The following is a 20142-nucleotide window of genomic DNA, read 5'->3' on the forward strand; positions in this document are numbered from 1 at the left end:
CGTTCAATACGAGTTTCTCTCATTGAAGTGTTCTTTCATAAAACTATGCTGGCAGGTAAACATTTCCAGTAAAATCCCGTCCTCCGGTGAGGTTATTGGTTACTCCCGTCTGCTCCTGACCAATAGGTTTGGTGTTGCTATGCCTTATCGCTTTGTTCATTGGCTGGTACGGCTGTCAGTTGTTCATCAAGTCGACGTCCAGCGTGGTTTTTGCCATAGATGCAACAGCCGTCAAGATAGTTCACAGCCTGTTGGAAACACTTGTCTGCTAAACCGCGCAACAGCAACAAAACTAAAACGCAAGTGCCAAGCGGTTGATGGCACCATACTGCGCATGCGCAAAACGCAATAATCATGTTTACACAATTTTGGAGACATGTCTAGTTTATTTGCAACGCTGTCAGTACCTTGTGACATAACATCACAATGTTTGGCTAAATCACACCAGCTTCCAGCAGAATAAAGAGACCCGAATGTGAGACACACTGAGTGACTCCCTCCATCCAATAAAATAAACGGTCCTGTCTAAAGGGTATAGGCGAAGGAGGAAGTGAAACTGATTGAACCCTCTCGCTTGGCTAGGATACTTCCCCACTCTGCGTTCCCTCTCTCTCAAAACTCCGCTGGGCATCGCTGCGCGTCAAAACATTGCGTCTCTGCAGGACTTGCCAGGGCTCGAGAGGAAATTCGCCTGAAGAGGAATGCGAAAGGGGGTTTAGGATTGGCACTGCCACGAGGAGAACGAGGAGGTGCGACATTTTCTAGGCTACGTGGAGATCATTTTTTCTTCCCTTCAAAGGTAAAAAATATTTTTATGCACTGTTTTGCCAGTGATGCGTTTGTTGTTATTACGCAGTGTTTTCGTATCATGAAGCAGCTTCATTCAAGCTTATTCTATTGACTACTTATGCACAGCTTTGTACTTTTATTCGGGGCAACTTCTGACGTTATGCTACAATCACTATAATAATCCTATAACATTCCTATTTTGTACTTTGCATTGTTGTTGTATCTGTATATTCTTCCAGAATGCATCAAGGTTATAGTTATTTTTCGTTAAGGATTTAGATGCATGGCTGGCTGTGTTTGTTGTGGATGGTGGTGATGTGAGGTCTGCAGTGGAGCTATCTAGTGGTTATTATAGGACACGCTTGTTTGTGGTGGCTGTCCTGCGTGCATGCGCCATCAGCTCTGCTCTGGACGCAGTGAGCAGCGCGTCAACAGTGCAATCAATGCGGTTTATCCTTATCATAATACGCTCACGTCACGTCATCATAATCTCTGAAGGGAGGCATATGCTTTCCATCGATCTGTCAAAGTCATTCATCATTACAGATGTATAACCGTTTTTAAAAGTGGAATGTTTTCGTGCGTCCGTGCGTGTGTGCGTCCGTGCGTCCGTGCGTGTGTGTGTGTGTGTGTGTGTGTGCGTGTGTGTGCGTGTGTGTGCGTGTGCGCGCCCATGCGCGTGCGTGCGCACGACACGTGTGCGTGTTTAGGTTAGGTCGCAGGCAGCATTGCTGAGATGAGGCATCCCCGCCATCTGTGCTCTGTGTGTGTGTGTGTGTGTGTGTGTGTGTGTGTGTGTGTGTGTGTGTGTGTGTGTGTGTGTGTGTGTGTGTGTGTGTGTGTGTGTGTGTGTGTGTGCGTGCGTGTGTGCGTGTGCGTGCGTGCGTGCGTGCGTGCGCGTGTGTGTGTATGAAGTTCTGCCCTAGATAGAGTGAACCACTGCCTGTGACCTGATTCATATCAATCACCCACATTCACCTAAACCTCCCACTCTACACTTTGTTCATATTTTGTGCGCATTTGTTGATGACAGACAGTAGACCATGATGTTGAGGTGGAGGTTCTGTTACTCTACCATCCAGTAAACGTCAGTGATACCAGGCTGATAGGTGGCTAAGCTGTTTGGCCCAGAGGCGGTGCAAATACAGTCCACCCTAGACCTCCAGCTGCATGACTGGTCAACAGATAGCTTCTACTTAGTTCTCAAACTTTCTCACATCAAGGACCCCTAAACTGACACAAATTAGACCACAGCAGGGACCCCCCATTTGATTACCTTTTTGTGTTGTTGTTGTGTTATTGTTATTGATGTGTTATTACAGAAAGTGTATAAAACCCATGAACAAAATAGCCATACATTCTGCCATTGTGTTACTGGATTTATAGTGAACATAAATGATTCCCTTTTTTGCTGGGCACCCCCTGGAACCCCCTTCAAGGACCCCACTTTTTTTGAGAATTCCTGACGTAGGCCAAACAGCCTTATCAAGTCCCAACCATTCTACTCTTTGTAATCTATTTCCATTGCAGCATGTAGACAGGTATTGATCATGTGACGAGTCGATACCCGGGGATTGAAGTGGGGTCAGAGTTGTGATGCCTCAGCCCACGACACAGTGCTTACACCTACACAACACTCTCAAATGGAACGTCCAGGTGGCCAAGGTGCGCACCATGAACCCACAACTTTCATAGGTTTGAATCTCGATCATGATTGATCAATTTTGTTACACATACCCCCCCCCCCCCGCTCATATTTTCCCTCTCTCCACTGTCATCGAATAGCACAGAAATGCCTTAAAGTGATGTAAACAAATAGGAATCAGGTGTAAGCTGTGGACTATATGAACCCATTTAACTCCTTACACTTGTCTTACTACAAAGGAATACAGCAGATTGTATATATGACAAGCATGAGCCTCATCACCTCATCAACATAAAGACAGACTGAATAAATGAAGAAAGGAGTACAGACAACACATGGGAGAGGAAACACGTTTGGATGGAGGACCATCGCTTCATGAGTGAGATTCGATATGAATGGAGGCAGAGAGGAGGGAGGAGGAGTGGGGTGTTTTTCCCCCTCTAGTCAGTGATGTCATTCTGCTCGATGCTGTTGGCCTTGATGAAACGCTGAACGCTGGATGAGATGAAAGTATAAGTACAGCAAGCAACCCTTTCTGTGTGGCTCAGATCAGGATAGCAGGAACACACTCCTCTTCTCTGTCCACTGTCTGTCTCCCCCCATTCTTCCTCTCTCCCTCTTTCTCTCACACTCATCATCCCCATATCTCTCTCTCTGTCACCCTCTCTGTCTCTCTGTCACCGTTGGGCCCCGGCAGAAACAGCAGCGGCAGCATCAGTACGTTACATAACAAAGGTTGTTGTTGGGATACAAGGGCCCTTTTGGCTGGTGAAGCTCGTGGCACGTAGCCTTTTATGATGACACCCAGAAATGACCAGAACGGACAGCTCAGTAACCTCAAACGACCTGCAGACTGGCCGATGAATAGACAGGGTGACAGGGAACAAAACAAGTGCGAATTCGCAATAGCTGCAACCAGAGATGCACATTTCCAAAATGCACTTTTTGTGGGCCAACCAACCAACCAACCAACCATCAGAGTGACTTATAGAGCTGCTGGCCACAGCTAAAAGCATGTAAACAGGCCTGGAGGCACAGAGGCAGACAGGCAGAAAGACAAACTGATGATGGATAGATGGACAGACATGTGTTTGATAGCATATAGGACCATATTATTTCTGCAAAATGGACGGAATCATAGGATGTGGTAATACAAATGGAATCCACTGTAAAACATGGAATATTGCAGAATTTTCCATAATTTGTCTGAAATTGATCAAAGTAGACCTAATTATTGTAGTAACCTAAATTATTTCATACTTGTAAAATAGGCCTAAAGAAATTATTCTATTTTCGATTGGGATTCAGTTTCTATATCTTAATCTGATCACTTATGCAATTTGTTATTCTGTCAAATAGCTTTTTTTTGCAAAGCAGCCCAGATTGTATCTTTGCATCAGCGTTTTGTAGCACGTCAGCAATCAGCAGCTTGTTCCCACAAACAATGTCGCCTTGCACAAATTGATTTTAGAGCTTGTCCTCCCCACCAAGAGAGTGCTGTCCTTTTTGGAAATTAATTGAAAAATATGATTAAATGTCTAAACGGCATTGAACAAGTCCACTACATGTTGATCTGTTGACTCTGGTGCTATAGCCTTAAGTCTTAGGCCACTGAGCTCAAGTTGATCTTTTTGTTTCAGCAGTTGGCTCATCTACATTGTAATACAGAATTAATGTCAGAAAACATGTGCGAGACAAACCACAAACAGCTTTTAATTAATGTGAAAGCATTGGTCTCCATGGAAATGACAAAGAACTAGCTTCTATTAAGTAAGACCTTAGGCCAACTTACTCAAACCTATAACATATTTATAATGCCATTTTATATAATCAGATTTGTAAGATTTATCAGTTTTTATCCAAAAACCACAGTCCTGCACTGAAAAAAAAGACTGCTGCAAGAGCTGTAATGAGGGGCCAGTGATTGTTTGGACTGCAATATGAGAGACTGAATGCAGATAATACACAGACAGAGCTCCAGAGGGATTATAGTGTTGCTCATAGGAAGACATGTAATTATGTACAATATCCTGAGGAGATAATCATGCAACGTGTTCTCACAACAACGGCCCCAGATAATCAAACACCAAGTCACTGTTGTTAAAGGCCCATCTGCTGGGAGGCGTATTTGTTACAGGCACTAACCTACATCAACATGCTGACAGTTAACTGTAACAAGATCCAACAGAGCTGTTTCTGTAGCTCCATATTTCAAGCTAACCACTTGTCTGCCTTGTCTGGCTTTGGCCTCTGATGGACAGGCAGACACTGGTATTACATTTGCATTTGAGGTATTTATTTAGCTGATTGTATTTTCTGAGCAACTTGCAGTGTATGCCATAGTAGGAGCAGCTTAAATAACCTTGGTTACTACATTAAGCACAAAACCAATGATTTAATGATTGTGCTCCAATCAGGCCAAAGGACTGGGTTGGGAATACAATGTTATAAAAAAGCATGAATTTGCTATATGCCAGGCAGCATGTGTATTACGATGACATCACTGATGACGTCATCATCATCTGGCTGCCTTTGCCAGGCTGCCTGCCACTGATGATGTCATTTGTAAAGCACTTGAATTGCCTCTGTATGAAATGTGCTGCTATATACAAATAAACTTTCCTGGCCTTGCTTAGAAAAACAAACCTGTTCAAGTATCAATTGAGCATTTCGGATACTTGCTCAGGTTTGTCATTCAGCTTCCTTCAGACAGACAGCTGTAGGGCACACCAGCCAGCTGCCTGGCAAAAACCACAGCATTTTCACAGCGACAATATCTTGGAAAATTGACTGGGGCAACAGGTTTTTCTAATTAGTTAAGGAAATCGTGTGTGTTCCAGGGTTCGGGCCATTCATGAATTGAATTGAGAATGCAGTAACTCCAGGAAGTGAAGTTCCTGGAGTTCTAAGAAGGCAAGGCAAGTTTATTTGTGAAGCACATTTCAGCAACAAGGCAATTCAAAGTGCTTTACATAAAACCAAAGCATTGACACAATGCAAAGAAAATGTGTGTGTATATATATATACAGTATATACACACACACACACACACACACACACACACACATATCTCCATATATATCCACCCTTTGCCGATCTGGGGAGAGCTGTATACTAGCACCTTGCTTCCTCCGACACATGCACAGTTGCCAGCCGCATCTTTTCACCTGACAGCGGGGAGCTTCACCAGCAGGACGTAGCACATGGGAGGATCACACTATTCCCACCAGTTCCTTTCCGCCACGAACAGGCGGCCCGACCGACCAGAGGAGGCACTAGTGCAGTGACCACGACACATACCCTTATTCCGGCTTCCCACCCACAGACACAGCCAATCCTGCCTGTATGGACGCCCGACCGGAGGTAACACGGGGGCACGAACCTGCGACCCTCGTGTTGGTAGGCAGGGAATCTACCGCTATACTACCCGGACACCCAGAAAATTCATATTAAAGGAACAAGTAAAATGCAATTCAAAGTGCTTACAGCCAGGGTTCTCAAAGTTTTGATGACTAAGGGTCGGCTGGCACCGACCTTGTCGCCAGTCTTGATCAGACCGATGTCAGTCAGGATTACAATGCTTCCTCTGGAGATCTTTGTGGTGATGCCAAGAGCCTGGAAGAAAGAGGTCTTCTCGGGACCAAGACCAGTGTTCTGGGCTGCCATCATCACATGATCACAGGGGGCGATGGCTCCTGCACGGGCAGCTGCAGGCACCTTGTTGGCCAGTAACATGTCCCTGATCTCAGCCAGATCCTCCTTGGTAAAGACAAAGCCCACATTTCCTTTAATGTGGGGTCAGGAGCTTCTCCAGGGAGAGGTTGCTCTCCAGGTGGCCACGCATAGCTTTGCGCATCATGATGTTTTTGCCATCACCACAGCCTTGCCACGCAGAGACTTACGGATGGTCTGCATCTGCTTGGAGCCCATATTGCCTGCACCCACAATGAAGCATTTTGGATAGTCATCCAGAAGTTGGATGATTTTCATAAAATGTTCTTTGCAGTGCTTCCAATGATCGTTTAGCTGTTTTAATTAGCGCAGGCACTGGCGCAATAGGGTCGCATGAAAGAAAGAGTCTGGTGACATCACTGATGACATCACAATTGTGCAAATGACATCACTGGTGACATCACAATTGAGTGACATCATTGGTGACACCACTGATGACATCACAATCACAACTGCTCGAGTGACAGCTTTGTTCACAGCAACATGTCATCCCCTCAACATCACTGGTGACATCGCAGTTAGTGACATCATTGAGGAGATCACAATTGCTCGAGTGACATCAATGATATTGCTGTTCTTGTCCGTTTTATGCTTGTCCGTTGTCTCTGTAACTTCTCCCAGAGGGTGCAGAAGGTTTTGTACGGGCTGGCGCTGATGATGAAGCCGCAGGTCGTGTTCGTGCTGGGCGGGCCTGGTGCCGGGAAGGGGACCCAGTGCTTCAAAATCGTGGAGAACTACAGCTACACCCATCTGTCGTCTGGGGACTTGCTGAGGGCAGAACGAGCTAGAGAGGGGTCCGAGGATGGACAGCTCATCGACAACTACATCAACGAAGGAAAAATTGTCCCTGTATAGATCACCATCAACTTACTTAGAAAGGCCATGGAAGAGACCATGAAGGCAGATGAGAAAAAGTTCAGTTTCCTCATAGACGGCTTCCCTCGCAATGAGGATAACCTCCAGGGATGGATCACCGGCGTCATCATGGATGGGAAAGCAGATGTCAAATTTGTGCTTTTCTTTGACTGTTGCAATGAGGTTTGCATCAACAGATGTCTGGAAAGAGGGAAGAGTAGCGGGCGCACAGATGACAACAGAGAAAGCTTGGAGAAACGGATGCAGACCTACCTGCAGTCCACACGGCCAATCATTGACCAGTATGAGAAACAGGGCAAGGTGCGCACCATAGATGCCTTTCGTAATGTGGACGAGGTGTTTGCTGATGTGAAGTCTGTCCTGGACAAAGAGGGTTGAGCATCCACTGCCGTATCTCATCATAGGCCTTGGCATAGGAACAAGTAGTATTGCCATCTAAGACATTATTGTTGTCGAGCAAAGACACGTATAAGTACTGCAACCTCCCAGAAATGGTCACAAAAATCACATAAACGTCTAGTCCTCAGATTAGCGTGTGATTAGTAGTAGCTCCAGAGCGGTTGTAATACTTATTTATTACAATTACACATCTGACCTAACTAGTATGACTTGTGGGGTGCCTCAAGGATCCATTATGGGGCCCGTTCTCTTCAACCTTTATATGCTCCCTCTAGGCCTAATTATGCAAAAAAACAAAGTAGCTTATCATAACTACGCAGATGACACTCAGCTGTATATAACTCTTTCCTCAGCTGACTATGCTCCCATAGAATCATTGTGCCAGTGCATTGACCAAATAAATAACTGGATGCGCCAGAATTTCCTACAGCTAAACAAAGACAAAACAGAGGTGATCCTCTTGGTCCCAAAATACAAAGGCTTAAAATCACTGCACGCCTTGAGTCTCGATCCCTGAAGCCTAAGGACCGTCAAAAATCTTGGCGTTATTATTGATTCCGATCTCAACTTTAACTCCCACATTAAGTCAATCAGAAAATCAGCTTTTTATCATCTTAAAAATATAGCAAGAATTAGGGGCTACATGTCCAGACAGGATCTAGAAAAACTAATTCACACCTTCATCTATAGTACCGTAGGTTAGACTACTGCAATAGCCTTTTCTCTGGTCTCTCCAAAAAATAACTTGGGCAACTTCAGCTCATTCAGAATGCTGCTGCTAGAGTTCTGACGAAGACTAAAGGTGCATTCACACCGAGATATTTATTTTTCGCTCTGTCGCTCAAGTCAACCCTTTGGAATCGCTCTGTCGCTCTGTTTAAATCGCTCATCAACAGGCACACGAAATGACGGACATGTGGGGGATATAACGTTATGCAATGTCATGCTGTTTGTCCACTACGAGCCACCGTCATTGTTTACAAGCTAAAGCCTATCAGCGTGCTCCTAATGCGAGCTGCATACCGGTAGTACAGACTTCACTTCATGTCAGCTGTCAGCCTGTCAATGCGGTTTGTTGCCACACAATAAACCAGCGGTTTGTTCCAAGCCAGAGTGATCCTTGACTCACTCTCACACGGCAGCCAATCAGCATTGAACAGCGAGCGACTGATGCCAGCGTAATTTCGCTCGAGTTGGAATATTTCCACTTGAGCAACGAGCGTATTTTCTCCCTATCGCTCTGTCTCTGCCGCTCGGACGCCCAGCGATTATTCTCCCAGGCGAATATACGCTCAATCGCTCGTTTGCATTGACTTTGTATGTAAACTCGACGCCAGCAACAAACTTTAATAGGTCGGTGTGAACGCAGCTTAAGAAAGCTGATCATATCACTCCAGTCCTTAAGTCCTTACACTGGTTGCACATGTGTCATAGAATAGATTTTAAAATACTGTTATTAGTCTATAAATCACTTAATGGCCTAGGCCCAAAATACATCGCTGAATTGCTCCCACGCTACGAACCGTCTAGACCTCTCAGGTCAGCAGGGTCCAGCTTATTAACTGTCAATAGAATCAAATCAAATCATGGGAAGGCCATTTACCCACTATGCTTCTGCTAGCTGGAACAAATTGCCGGAAGACCTCAGATCTGCCCCAACTTTACTTACTTTTAAAAATAGACTAAAGACTTATGTTTACCATCGCTTTTAATTGCTGACCGCTGTTTCTATTGTAATTACTGCTAAAAACTGCAGGTCGGGGGGATGGTTCCGTAATACGGATATACTCACAAGAGGTTGAGGTGATGCAAACCCAATGAGTCCTCTATAAGTTTTTAGCTCTTTTTGCAACTGCTGCACCTGTTGCTTAATGCACTTTTTATACTCTTTTTTAAAGTTTTGTTGTGATGCTTTTAAATGTCCATTTTATTCTCTTTTATTCTTTTATTTTCCTGTCAACCATTTTATGTGCAGCACTTTGAATTGCCTCTGTGTATGAAATGTGCTATACAAATAGACTTGACTTGACTTGACTTATAACACAAGTAATTTTAAATGAATTCTTTGACACTTTGGAGCGAGAAGAAAAATGTGGATGTTGCTGTCAATGAAGTAAGTTGGAGTGTTCATCTTCCGTATATACGATCTTTTTGTGCAAAACCCGACCATGCACGGGACATAGGAGAATGCCAGGATTGGACGGGAGTTTGTGTTTTCCCCCGTTTTGGGCGTGGTTGCTGAATGATGACGCGCTCCGCAGTGTCTCTATAGCAGTTGGCATCCTTTATGTTGCATTACCGCCTCCTTCTGGATTCATCCATCCACTTTTTCCCTACATCTCTGATGATGCCACAGTGATGTTGACAGTGATGATGTCATAATTTATGATAATGTCATCTTTGATGATGCCACTGATGATGTCACTCATAGATGGTTCACTGATGATGTCATATCTCACCGATGATGTCATAATAAAGTGATGTCATGTTCAGGAGCCCTTAGATTGAGTTCTGCCAATCTTCCGTGTTTGATCGTAAATTCAGTTTTCGGTCAGCTTCTGCAACAGCCTTCAGTCTAGTCTTTAGTCTCCAAGTTTGCCTTTTGCCGATTCCAGTTTACCAAGCGTCCAGTGTTCCAAGCGTCAAGTGTCTGCGCATGAATCCACCTGACCCCAGCCTAAAACTTCCAGGTAAACATTTCAAAAGAATGTCAATTAAACAAGTAAATAGCCTTACTGATTAGTAGTAGCAGCATCTCCAGAGTGGTTGTAATGCTTATTTATAACACAAGTAATTTTAAATGAATTCTTTGACACTTTGGAAGCCAGCGTAAAGACCTCAGAACCGGAGTGATGTGATCCACTTTCACGGTTGCATTGACGTGCGAATTAATCGCACGAAAAAAACGCTCCCGATGTGTAAGGAAGGACCTTTAGTGAGTACTCAAGCATCAGCGTTCTGAATCAGCTGAAGCTGTACAGTCTGACCTGTAAAGGGCACCTTCACAGTAGTCGAGTCATTACTGAAGATAAATACATGGACACGTTTTTCCAAATCCTGCTGACACACGAGTGAGTCCTTTAATCCTTGATATATTGTTAATGTGATATATGACTTCGTAATTGTCTTAATATGGCTGTTGAAATTTAGGTCTGACTCCATGACTACACCAAGATTTCTGGCTTGGTTTGTAGGTTTCAACATTACCGATTGACGCTGAGAAAATTCTGGCACATCCAAAACGTTGATTTGTTCAATCTTATTCGGTGCTTGTAGGATTATAGTCCCCTGGTGGTTGTGTAAATGTGGGTGTCATCTGCATAATTATGCGAACAGAATGTGAAAGGGGTCATTCTGTTAAGGGAAAAAACAATGTGAATTGAACTGGAATGACAGGAAACAATTGAATTTCATGAAATTCCACTTCAAGTTTGTCTTGAATTAAAACATTATACATCAAAAATACATTCAAATAACACCTGAAAGCTCCCTTTAACATTTTGCGATATTCAGTATTGATAACACTGATAACACTATGTGTAATCTCATGTGGTAAGAAGAAGAAAAAGGCATTTAAGGTGAGAGATGGCAGGTGAATCGGGTAAGCTGTTTTATCTGATAGATATCACCATGAAACCTCCGCAGGGGGGCGAACAGTGATGTCATCAGTGATGTCACTCAAGGAATGGTGACATCATCAATGACATCTTCTGTGGTGTTTTATAGCAGTTGGCATCCTTTGTGTTGCATTACCACCTCCTTCTGGATTCATCCATCCACTGTTTCCCTACATTTCTGATGATGCCACAGTGATGTTGACAGTGATGATGTCATAATTTATGATAATGTCATCTTTGATGATGCCACTGATGATGTCACTCATAGATGGTTCACTGATGATGTCATATCTCACCGATGATGTCATAATGTAAAGTGATGTCATGTTCAGGAGCCCTTAGATTGAGTTCTGCCAATCTTCCGTGTTTGATCGTAAATTCAGTTTTCGGTCAGCTTCTGCAACAGCCTTCAGTCTAGTGTTTAGTCTCCAAGTTTGCCTTTTGCCGATTCCAGTTTACCAAGCGTCCAGTGTTCCAAGCGTCAAGTGTCTGCGCATGAATCCACCTGACCCCAGCCAGCCTAACACTTCCAGGTAAAAATGTCAAAATAATGTCAGTTAAACAAGTAAATAGCCTTACTGATGTACGTTGGAGGAGAAAAAGGTGTTTCAACAAACGAAGCAGCAAACATATCAGAATACTTACCTACAAAGTGCCCAAAGTGCAGGCTTTCCCAAAGTGGGTGCCGTGACGACAGTCTAGGGCAGGGATACTCAACTTGCTTTGCCCGGGGGCCACTTTCGTGAAATGATAGAAGGCCAGGGGCCAGTTAATAAACAATTAATATACATTTTTCTGTAGCGGCTTGTAGGTTTTTGGGGTGTCAGCCGGAGTTTAGTCTGACAATGTTGTGCACACCGGATAGTTACCGTAGTTAGGTTAAGTACATACATAAGTGCCTGGGTAGCGAGCAGATGGCGGTATTTGACAATTTAGCAGCTAAATCATAGATTATTGAAAGATATTCCATATTCCAGACTGAAATGCTATAACAGAAGTGGAGTATTGGCCAGAATGACATGAACATTTGGACACTTAGGCCATGTTCACATTACAGGCAAATCCGATTTGCTGATAAAGTCATTAATCATCATTATCTTGATTGGTTTCCCAAATCTGATTTGGGAGTGTGTCCGCACTCCCACAAATCTGATTCTCAAGTCGGATCTGTGTGGCCAGACCTAAACAGCCTATCTGCATGGGTTGCTATGGTAACGACCTGGGCGTCAGTAAATACGTATGTTGGTGACATGGTTTTCCTGCGCAGAAGCATTTGATGACGAGTTGCGAGTGACGTTCAAATCAGATTTGGTGGATCCGTGCGTCCGCACTCAAGTCACATCAGTCGAAAGCAGATTGGAAACTACCTCCATATGTGGTTTGGGACAAGTGACACAAATCAGACTTGGAGCGTCCAGACTCATAAAACCAATCTGGATAAAGTAATTAATAGGTCACTAAAGTTCACAAATCAGATTTGGCCTCCTAGTCTGAACATGGCCTTATTCAGCGGGTATCTTGCATGTTGCGTTCAGGTGCACTGTAGAAAAAAAGAAAAAAGATAAGAAAATTGCAATTCCATGTGGCCCGCGGGCCGCCAGTTGAGTATCACTGGTCTAGGGGTGCCACCAAATACTTTAAGATTTGTAATTTACCTTCTTTACAACAATTCACTATATGTTTACAATCAGGGAGGTAAACTCTTTAAAATATGCAATAATTAAGATCAGTGCATGACATGATGGAATAGTGGCGTTGGAATGAGATTGAGGCATACACGGCATGTTCGGTTCTGGTCTTCCCGTGTGTGTTTTCCGGGTCCTGCAGGCGGGCTTGAGACAGAGGTAGGGGCAGAGTTTCGAGGTTTGAGCGACAGTTTGAGGGCGAATGGAGTTACGTGACTTAGTCACAAGATCGTTTTAATGCTTTTCCACTGGTTAAATTTGGTAAAAACCCACAGACAGACGTGAAGGGTGGGTGACCAATGGCATTGATTTATGTCAAAAAATAAAAATGTACGTACATACGAGGTCCCCGCCCGACCGCGATGCTATTCACCTCATATTCCAATTCTGTGTCCTGTATGCCACCCCCCCCTTCCATTTCCAATTACTCACTAAGTTGACTTGTTGGAACTGGAGAGTTCATTCATGCATTGACCCTAGCTGACCCTGGTGTGTTCACCATAAGCAAGTGGTGGCAGTGCTGTATGGCCGGGCTTGACCTCCATGTTTTGTCCTAAAATGCCCAAGAGGATGAAACACGCTTTGGGTTAAACATTAGGAGCCTGTGTGTACTGTATCTGTGTGTGTGTGTGTGTGTGTGTGTGTGTGTGTGTGTGTGTGTGTGTGTGTGTGTGTGTGTGTGTGTGTGTGTGTGTGTGTGTGTGTGTGTGTGTGTGTGTGTGTGTGTGTGTGTGTGTGTGTGTGTGTGTGTGTCTGTCTGTGTGTCTGTGTGTGTGTGTGTGTGTGTGTGTGTGTGTGTGTGTGTGTGTGTGTTGGGGGGGGGCACACTGACAACTGCACTGAGCGTGTCTTTATGCAGCAGTCCCACGCTGCTGGCAGCGAGTCAGAGGAGGGAAAACAAGGGCACGTCTCACTGCCTTATTTATATCCCACGGCCGGCCGGCCCTTCCCATCAGCACTGCAGCCTTCATGGGCCTTTGTCCGACACGCAAAACAATCAGATTGCGACACAGTAAAGGAAGCCTCTTTCTTATTTGTCCTGAAGTCACCGAGCCTCGCTGTGTTTTATGAGTTTGTTCCACATGCTGTTCAGGCAGACAGGAAAGACAGGAGGCAAAAGAGGGACAGGACAGCATATTCTCAGCTTGATTAAACAAATTATATATAGAGCTAATAGTTGTCTACTACCAGTGTTTGGCAAGTTACTTTCAAAATACTACTAGTTACTTTCATTTGAAAGTAATAAGTTACTTTACAATATTACTGTCTGTGTAGAGTAACGCATTACTTATTATTTGGGCCGTTTGAAGCCCAATTTGGGCTGTTTGAAGCCCAATTTGGGTGGTTTGAAGCAAGATTTAGTGAATATAATGCTAACGCGATGATACATGTTACCTATTTGTTCACTAATAGAAACATCAACATTGCCTAGATAACTGCAAGTATAATATGAAGAAGTAAAACCAAAAACATGCCTCTGTACAAACGCTTCACAGCAAACTTTATTTAAGGAAGAGTGATCAGATCGTGCATACTGCGTTATTCTCCACAGGCTTAAGAACTACACGTCATAACAATAACAATAATAATAAACATTGACATATTCTCAGTTTCATTAAACATTTTCCTGTTTAAGCAAGCCCCTAACATTAAAGACATGGTAGTGTGTTCTGCTCAAGCCCCAACCTTTGTTTCTGAAAAATTAGGCCAACAATGGTTTTAGTCTCTATAGCCTATAGCCAAGTGCATGAGCAATGCAAAACTCAAGGCTCCTCCAACACAAGAGTCCAGAAATGAATGAGTGACATCACGGTGGCTCTGTCCATATTTTCATACCGTCTATGGTTCCGAGCTTCTGAGTCCAATTTTACAATGAGATGCACCCACTTTAACCCTGAGGTGTAATTATTACTTCAGACTAACTAATAAAGTAATAAAACCACTAGTAAACCAGTAGGCGGCGCCTGGCCTGCTGTTCAGTGAGTGGCCTGACTGCGGGCACACACAATTTGTTTTTGTTTTTTTTGCATGCCAGGCCAGGCCAGGCCAGGCCACCGGGCATCGGCCCGACGTGCCCGATTATGCAGTCCACGCCTGCACACACACACACACATAAAGCTATAGTTGTCTACTACTGATATAAACTATAGAGCTATAGTTGTGTACTACTGATATAAACTATAGAAATTGTTTGTTTGTTTGTCAGGAAGAACATGTTTCCAATGGGCTGGTTCTGTTCATGGCACTTATACCATAAATCAATATTTGAAAGAGTTATAGTCATTGAAAAAGACAGGTCAACTTTATGTCAGACATTAAAAGTTGCATAATCTGCATTTAGTGACTTGAGCCTCCTCCTGCATCTCTATGGAAAGTGCGTTCAATTAAATCTCTTCATTAATAGGATCAATTTAGTACCAAAACGGCATTACTGAAGTTATTAGAATTAAAACTGCATGAAGCAATAAAATCACAAAGTCTGTAACTGGACTGAATTGAACTTGAACTTGAATTGCACTTTATAGGCAGCTCGATACTGCTTTTATGAGCAAATGCTGCTTGTAAAACTGTGCACTTTATTTATCTATTTCAGCCTCTCCCATATTTTATGTAGTGTTTTTTTTTCACTTTTTTTATTCTCTTTTGTGTCTGAATCTGTGATTTGTTATGTCTGTTTTATGTCTGTTCTTTAGAGCTGCACTGAAACAAATTCCAATCAACTCTGTTGACATGGCAATAAAGTATTGAATCTTGAATCTTGAATCTTGGACTGCAAGCTGGCGAGCGCCGGCCCCAAACTATTTAGTCTCTCCTGTAAAGTTAGTCAAAACACACTTCCTGGCTCCGGCACTCTGGGACAGTTTCCCAGGCCAGCTCACTAATCTGCTCAGTCACCAGGGCCACACCAGCACCTAAGTATTTGAAGGGCTTTTGGTCTATTTGGATATCATGGAGTGAAGTGAGCATAGCAAGAGCCTCACGGTTCTGCTTGGCTAAGCAGATTATCTCTGCAGCCTCATCGCCTTAAACACAGAACGTGAGCGGGCCTTCATTTAAGCGGTCAGTGCAGAACAGTTGGTGATAGGTAGCACTTGAACACCGGCTAATGGAGACGGCACAAAATCCGCAACTGTAGCACAGTAGCCCAGCACAGGCCTTGGGTAGCCTCCCGCTCTCCCTCGCTCAGATCTTTTGTTTTCCTGCGTGGTGGAGGTGGAGGTGGAGGTGGAGGCCTGCTCCATGTTTGAATCTCACTTGTGAAAGCAGGACTTCTTCAGCTTCTTCAGCCTGAAGCCCAAAACGTGAAATCTAGTCTCTCAGCCTGGGACACAGGCTCATTAATAATGCACGACTTGTCATCATATCATGGCTGTAGTGTAGAGCGAAAACCTTGTATCTCCTAAGTGCCAACTTTTTAGGAACAAATGAAAAACAACCGTGATATAAATGTATCTGTCGACTGAATAGCTCTCAAAGTGCCAATGTCATGCTGCTGTCTAATCACAGTTTCATACAACAGCAGTCAATCCTATCCTTTGTTTTTTTTGTTTTACTGTGTATGTTTGTGTGTTTTTTTTATGTGTTTTTAATGGACCTCGAGTCCGCTAATAAAAGTTGATTGATTGATTGATTGATTGATTGATTGATTGATTGATTGATTGATTGATTGATTGACTGACGTTATCCAGTGTCGTTTGAAAAGGTTTCATAAGCCCAAAAGGTCAGGACTTTTCTCCACCCATAGAGGGCCATGTAATCCTAGAGGTTTTCACACCGCAGCAGCAGTAGCAGCGATACGTGGCCTCAGCAGCAGCAGCCTGCCAGCCAGTTTAGCTTGTAGCCCTTTAAGGAAGCAGCTGTTACACAACGGTGTAACCATTAGCCGCCTGTGGCTCTGCTCTGCCCTCAGGTGTGTGCCTCCCTCCCCACCGCCCACCACGGCCCTCACCTGTGTGTTGCGGTGCTTCCCCTGCGAGCCGACCTGGGCCGGCAGTCCCTTCTTGCACCGCCCGCCAACCCCGCCCATGGTCAGAATGACGCGCTCCAAGACCTTCCAGGCCTACCTGCCCAGCTGCCATCGAACCTACAGCTGCATCCACTGCCGAGCTCACCTGGCCAACCACGACGAGCTCATCTCCAAGGTAACCGGCCGCCCCGCGGTACTCTGCTCCAGTGGCTTGACTCATCTTACCGGCAGCGGTTTCCCTGGGAACGGTCAGGACAATACTTACATTCAGGCAGCTAACTGTTACTGTATAGGACACACTCTGAAAATGGAAGCTGGAGTTTGCAGGTAGATGTTTGGAGGTAGGTTGAGAGAAAGGGGGAAATGGAAAAATTTAAACATTACAATAAATGTGCTCAGGAGGTAGTAATTGCAACTCTTTCACTCCGTTTCTTATTTTGTAATGTTAAATTCTTCAAAAGGTGGGTTATCATTCATTCATATATTGTAGTTTTCTCTTGCTGTCTTCTAAGCAAAATGTTGTAGTTGGGTAAAGAGGGGAATTGGATTCAGAAATCAGGGAAATCAAGGGGGTACTGAAGCCAAAAAAGTTTGAATCCCACTGGTTTAGAGTCAACAAATGTAGTTTTTATTTGATTTATTTTTTTGTTAAAGCACATTTAATCCCATGGTCTCAATCAGGGGCATAGTGGAGGGTAAAGACAGTTTACCCACCTCTTTGAAATGAGGCAGAGAGTTCACTCACCTATTTTCAGATTAACTGTATCAATCAATGAGGGGAACCAAGGTGGATAAACTACTCACGTTGGATAGTTTACCCACCTCTGTATTTACCACTACACCCCTGGTCTCAATAGACTTTACAAGGGTTAACGGCAGTTAAAAGAGATGAAAGGAGAGAGAGAGAAAGCTTAAACCCCATGGGGAAATTCATCCTCTGCATTTGACCCATCCTCTACTAGGAAGCTTCCTAGAACTAGGAGCAGTGGGCAGCTGCAGTGCAGCGCCCGGGGACCAACTCCAGTTCTTTTGCCATTGCCTTGGTCAGGGGCACTGGCAGGAGTATTAACCTTAACATACCTGTCTTTGGTGGTGGGAGGAAACCAGAGCACCCGGAGAAAACGTGCAAACTCCACACAGAAAGGACCTGGGAGGATGTCTTCAATGAAAAGGAAATCCGCACACTGTTTTTTTTAAGCTCCCACGGCGAGTTTTTTAATTACAAAATCTATTTTGTAATTAAAAAACTCACCGTGGGAGCTTAAAAAACAGTGTGCGGATTTCCTTTTCTTTTTCTATACGTGTATTTTGTTGGATGTGCGTGCACTCTACTCTTCTACAGGATGTCTTCAGTGGACAGTCTCCTAGCATGTTATGGCAAACAAAGGCCTGCTAAAAACCTGCATTGCTATAGTGGCAAAGCTATTCATGTATCGATCTGCAATATAGCATCAATCAACCTTGATGTTGTCACAGTAACTTATTGGCAGTTATTGGGAGACCACACACTAATGTAAGGTGATAATAATTGCCTGTCTCAAATCAATTCAATTCAAGTTGGCTTTAGTGGCATTACAAGAGAAAGTTATGTGTTCCCAAAGCATTCAGTGTGAAGCATCATAGGTCAACAATATCACTGCAACTACATACAAAACTATCATTGTAATATTTCAGTACATAAAGAACATGTATACATACATGTATACATACATACATACATACATACATACATACATACATACATACATACATACAGTATGCTGTATAATTAGCACTCAACACAGCAAAGTAAAAGGCAAATTGTACGTTACAGTATCATCTTTATGTCAGTTCAAAGAGTTTCTCTAGTCATCTGACAAGCACTCACAGATTTCCCCTCCTCTCCCAAGATTTCTTACTCCCTCCCGTCTCAAATCAACATGTGGTTGGTTGTCTCTCAAACCAGGGTGATTGTTTGATCGGAGCATTCTGGTAATATAATAACATGTAATTATATATAATTATGTAAGGTTGTTTTGTAAGGTTCTATTCTCAGACTTTTTTCTTTCTCGTCTCTCTCCTCTTCCTCTCTCTGTCTCTCTCTCTCTGCAGTCATTCCAGGGCAGCCAGGGCAGAGCCTACCTGTTCAACTCAGTGTAAGTATCCATCTAGAAAGCCTATGGTTTCTCTGGCTGTATTTTCGCTCACCTGTTTGCGCTGTGGCTCTGCAGCCGATTTCAGCGATAGGAAAATACGTTGTGCGCATAGAATTGTCTTTGACTGAAGAGAGCCAAGTGATTAAGTATTTTAACAGGTTAAATTAAGTATTTTAATAGGTTAAATTAAGTATTTTAACAAGTTAATTATGCGAATGATGGCCCATTGCGATCATATCGGTTTTAAAGCCCCAGTGTAGGCGGTGCCAGAGTGTGGCCCGGAGCGCTGTCATTATCAGGAGCATCGAGTGAGAAAATCTCTGCTGCGTGGCCCACTGCCCTCTGTGGCCTGCGGGCGGCGCTTTTACCAGCACGCACTGTGTGAGTGGGTGTGAGCAACACTGACTCATTCTTAAGAGAGCCTACATGCAGCTGAACAAGTTTAAGTTGAGACACTTGTAATGTACACCATTTCTACTGTTCTCAAAGTTTATCTCTCTCTCTCCCTCTCTCTCTGTCTGTCTGTGTCTCTCTCTGTCTGTCTGTGTCTCTCTCTGTCTGTCTGTCTCTCTCTCTCTGTCTGTCTGTCTGTGTCTCTCTGTGTCTTTCTCTGTATGTCTGTCTGTGTCTCTCTCTGTCTGTCTGTGTGTCTCTCTGTGTGTGTCTCTCTCTGTCTGTGGCTGTGTCTCTGTCTCTCTGGCCACACACGGCTCGTCTCTCAGGGTGAACGTCGGGTGTGGTCCTGCAGAAGAGAGAGTCCTGCTCACAGGCCTGCATGCTGTGGCAGATATCTACTGCGAGAACTGCAAGACCACCCTGGGCTGGAAATATGTAAGAGTCCTTGGCTGCTTCAATAATGTATGCACAGCACAGAAAGTGCTGCATCCACAGGCGGAGCAGGCTAAAATGGGGAGGTTGTTATTATAGCACAGGCTTATTTTGGCCCCTCATTATATTTGGAGTTACAGCAGTGGGCTGAATCAATTCGACAGAGAGATTTCTGAGAATGGATTTAGACATGAAGGGCAAGTCTTTTCTTTTTTTACTTTGCGTGATTCATAGTAGCTGATGAGTTTATCATGTTGAGGGAGACATTGGATCACATAGGGTTTAAAAGAAACTGATTTTCATTGCCTGTGTCACTCCAGCCAGACGGTATATCATATATTTTATTATAGATAGTTTACGACTCAGCGTGCGAGCAGCTGACCAGGAAACGGATCTCACTATCGTGTGAGTGTAGCTAGATTACAATGGCGTAGCTAGCAAGTTTGGTAGTCACCATTGATTGGCTTGC

The 20142-nt window shown here is 43.9% G+C and overlaps 1 protein-coding gene and 1 pseudogene across 2 annotated transcripts in view; both read left to right on the forward strand.

Annotated features, from left to right (window-relative positions):
• The first annotated feature begins 681 nt into the window (after window positions 1-681).
• Window positions 682-20142, forward strand: part of ypel2b (yippee-like 2b) — a 23804-nt gene continuing 4343 nt past the window's right edge. The window contains exons 1-4 of the mRNA XM_083637748.1: window positions 682-799; window positions 16654-16885; window positions 18802-18845; window positions 19568-19676. Coding sequence (XP_083493874.1) covers window positions 16769-16885; window positions 18802-18845; window positions 19568-19676 — 270 coding nt within the window. The 5' untranslated portion in view covers window positions 682-799; window positions 16654-16768. The remainder of the gene's footprint in view (window positions 800-16653; window positions 16886-18801; window positions 18846-19567; window positions 19677-20142) is intronic.
• On the forward strand, window positions 6821-7420 carry LOC310777049 (UMP-CMP kinase pseudogene; annotated as a pseudogene). The gene has a single exon. The product of its transcript is annotated as a UMP-CMP kinase pseudogene (transcript).

The sequence above is a fragment of the Poromitra crassiceps genome (assembly GCF_964638095.1).
Source record: "Poromitra crassiceps genome assembly, chromosome: 5".
Classification (NCBI taxonomy): Eukaryota; Metazoa; Chordata; class Actinopteri; order Beryciformes; family Melamphaidae; genus Poromitra; species Poromitra crassiceps.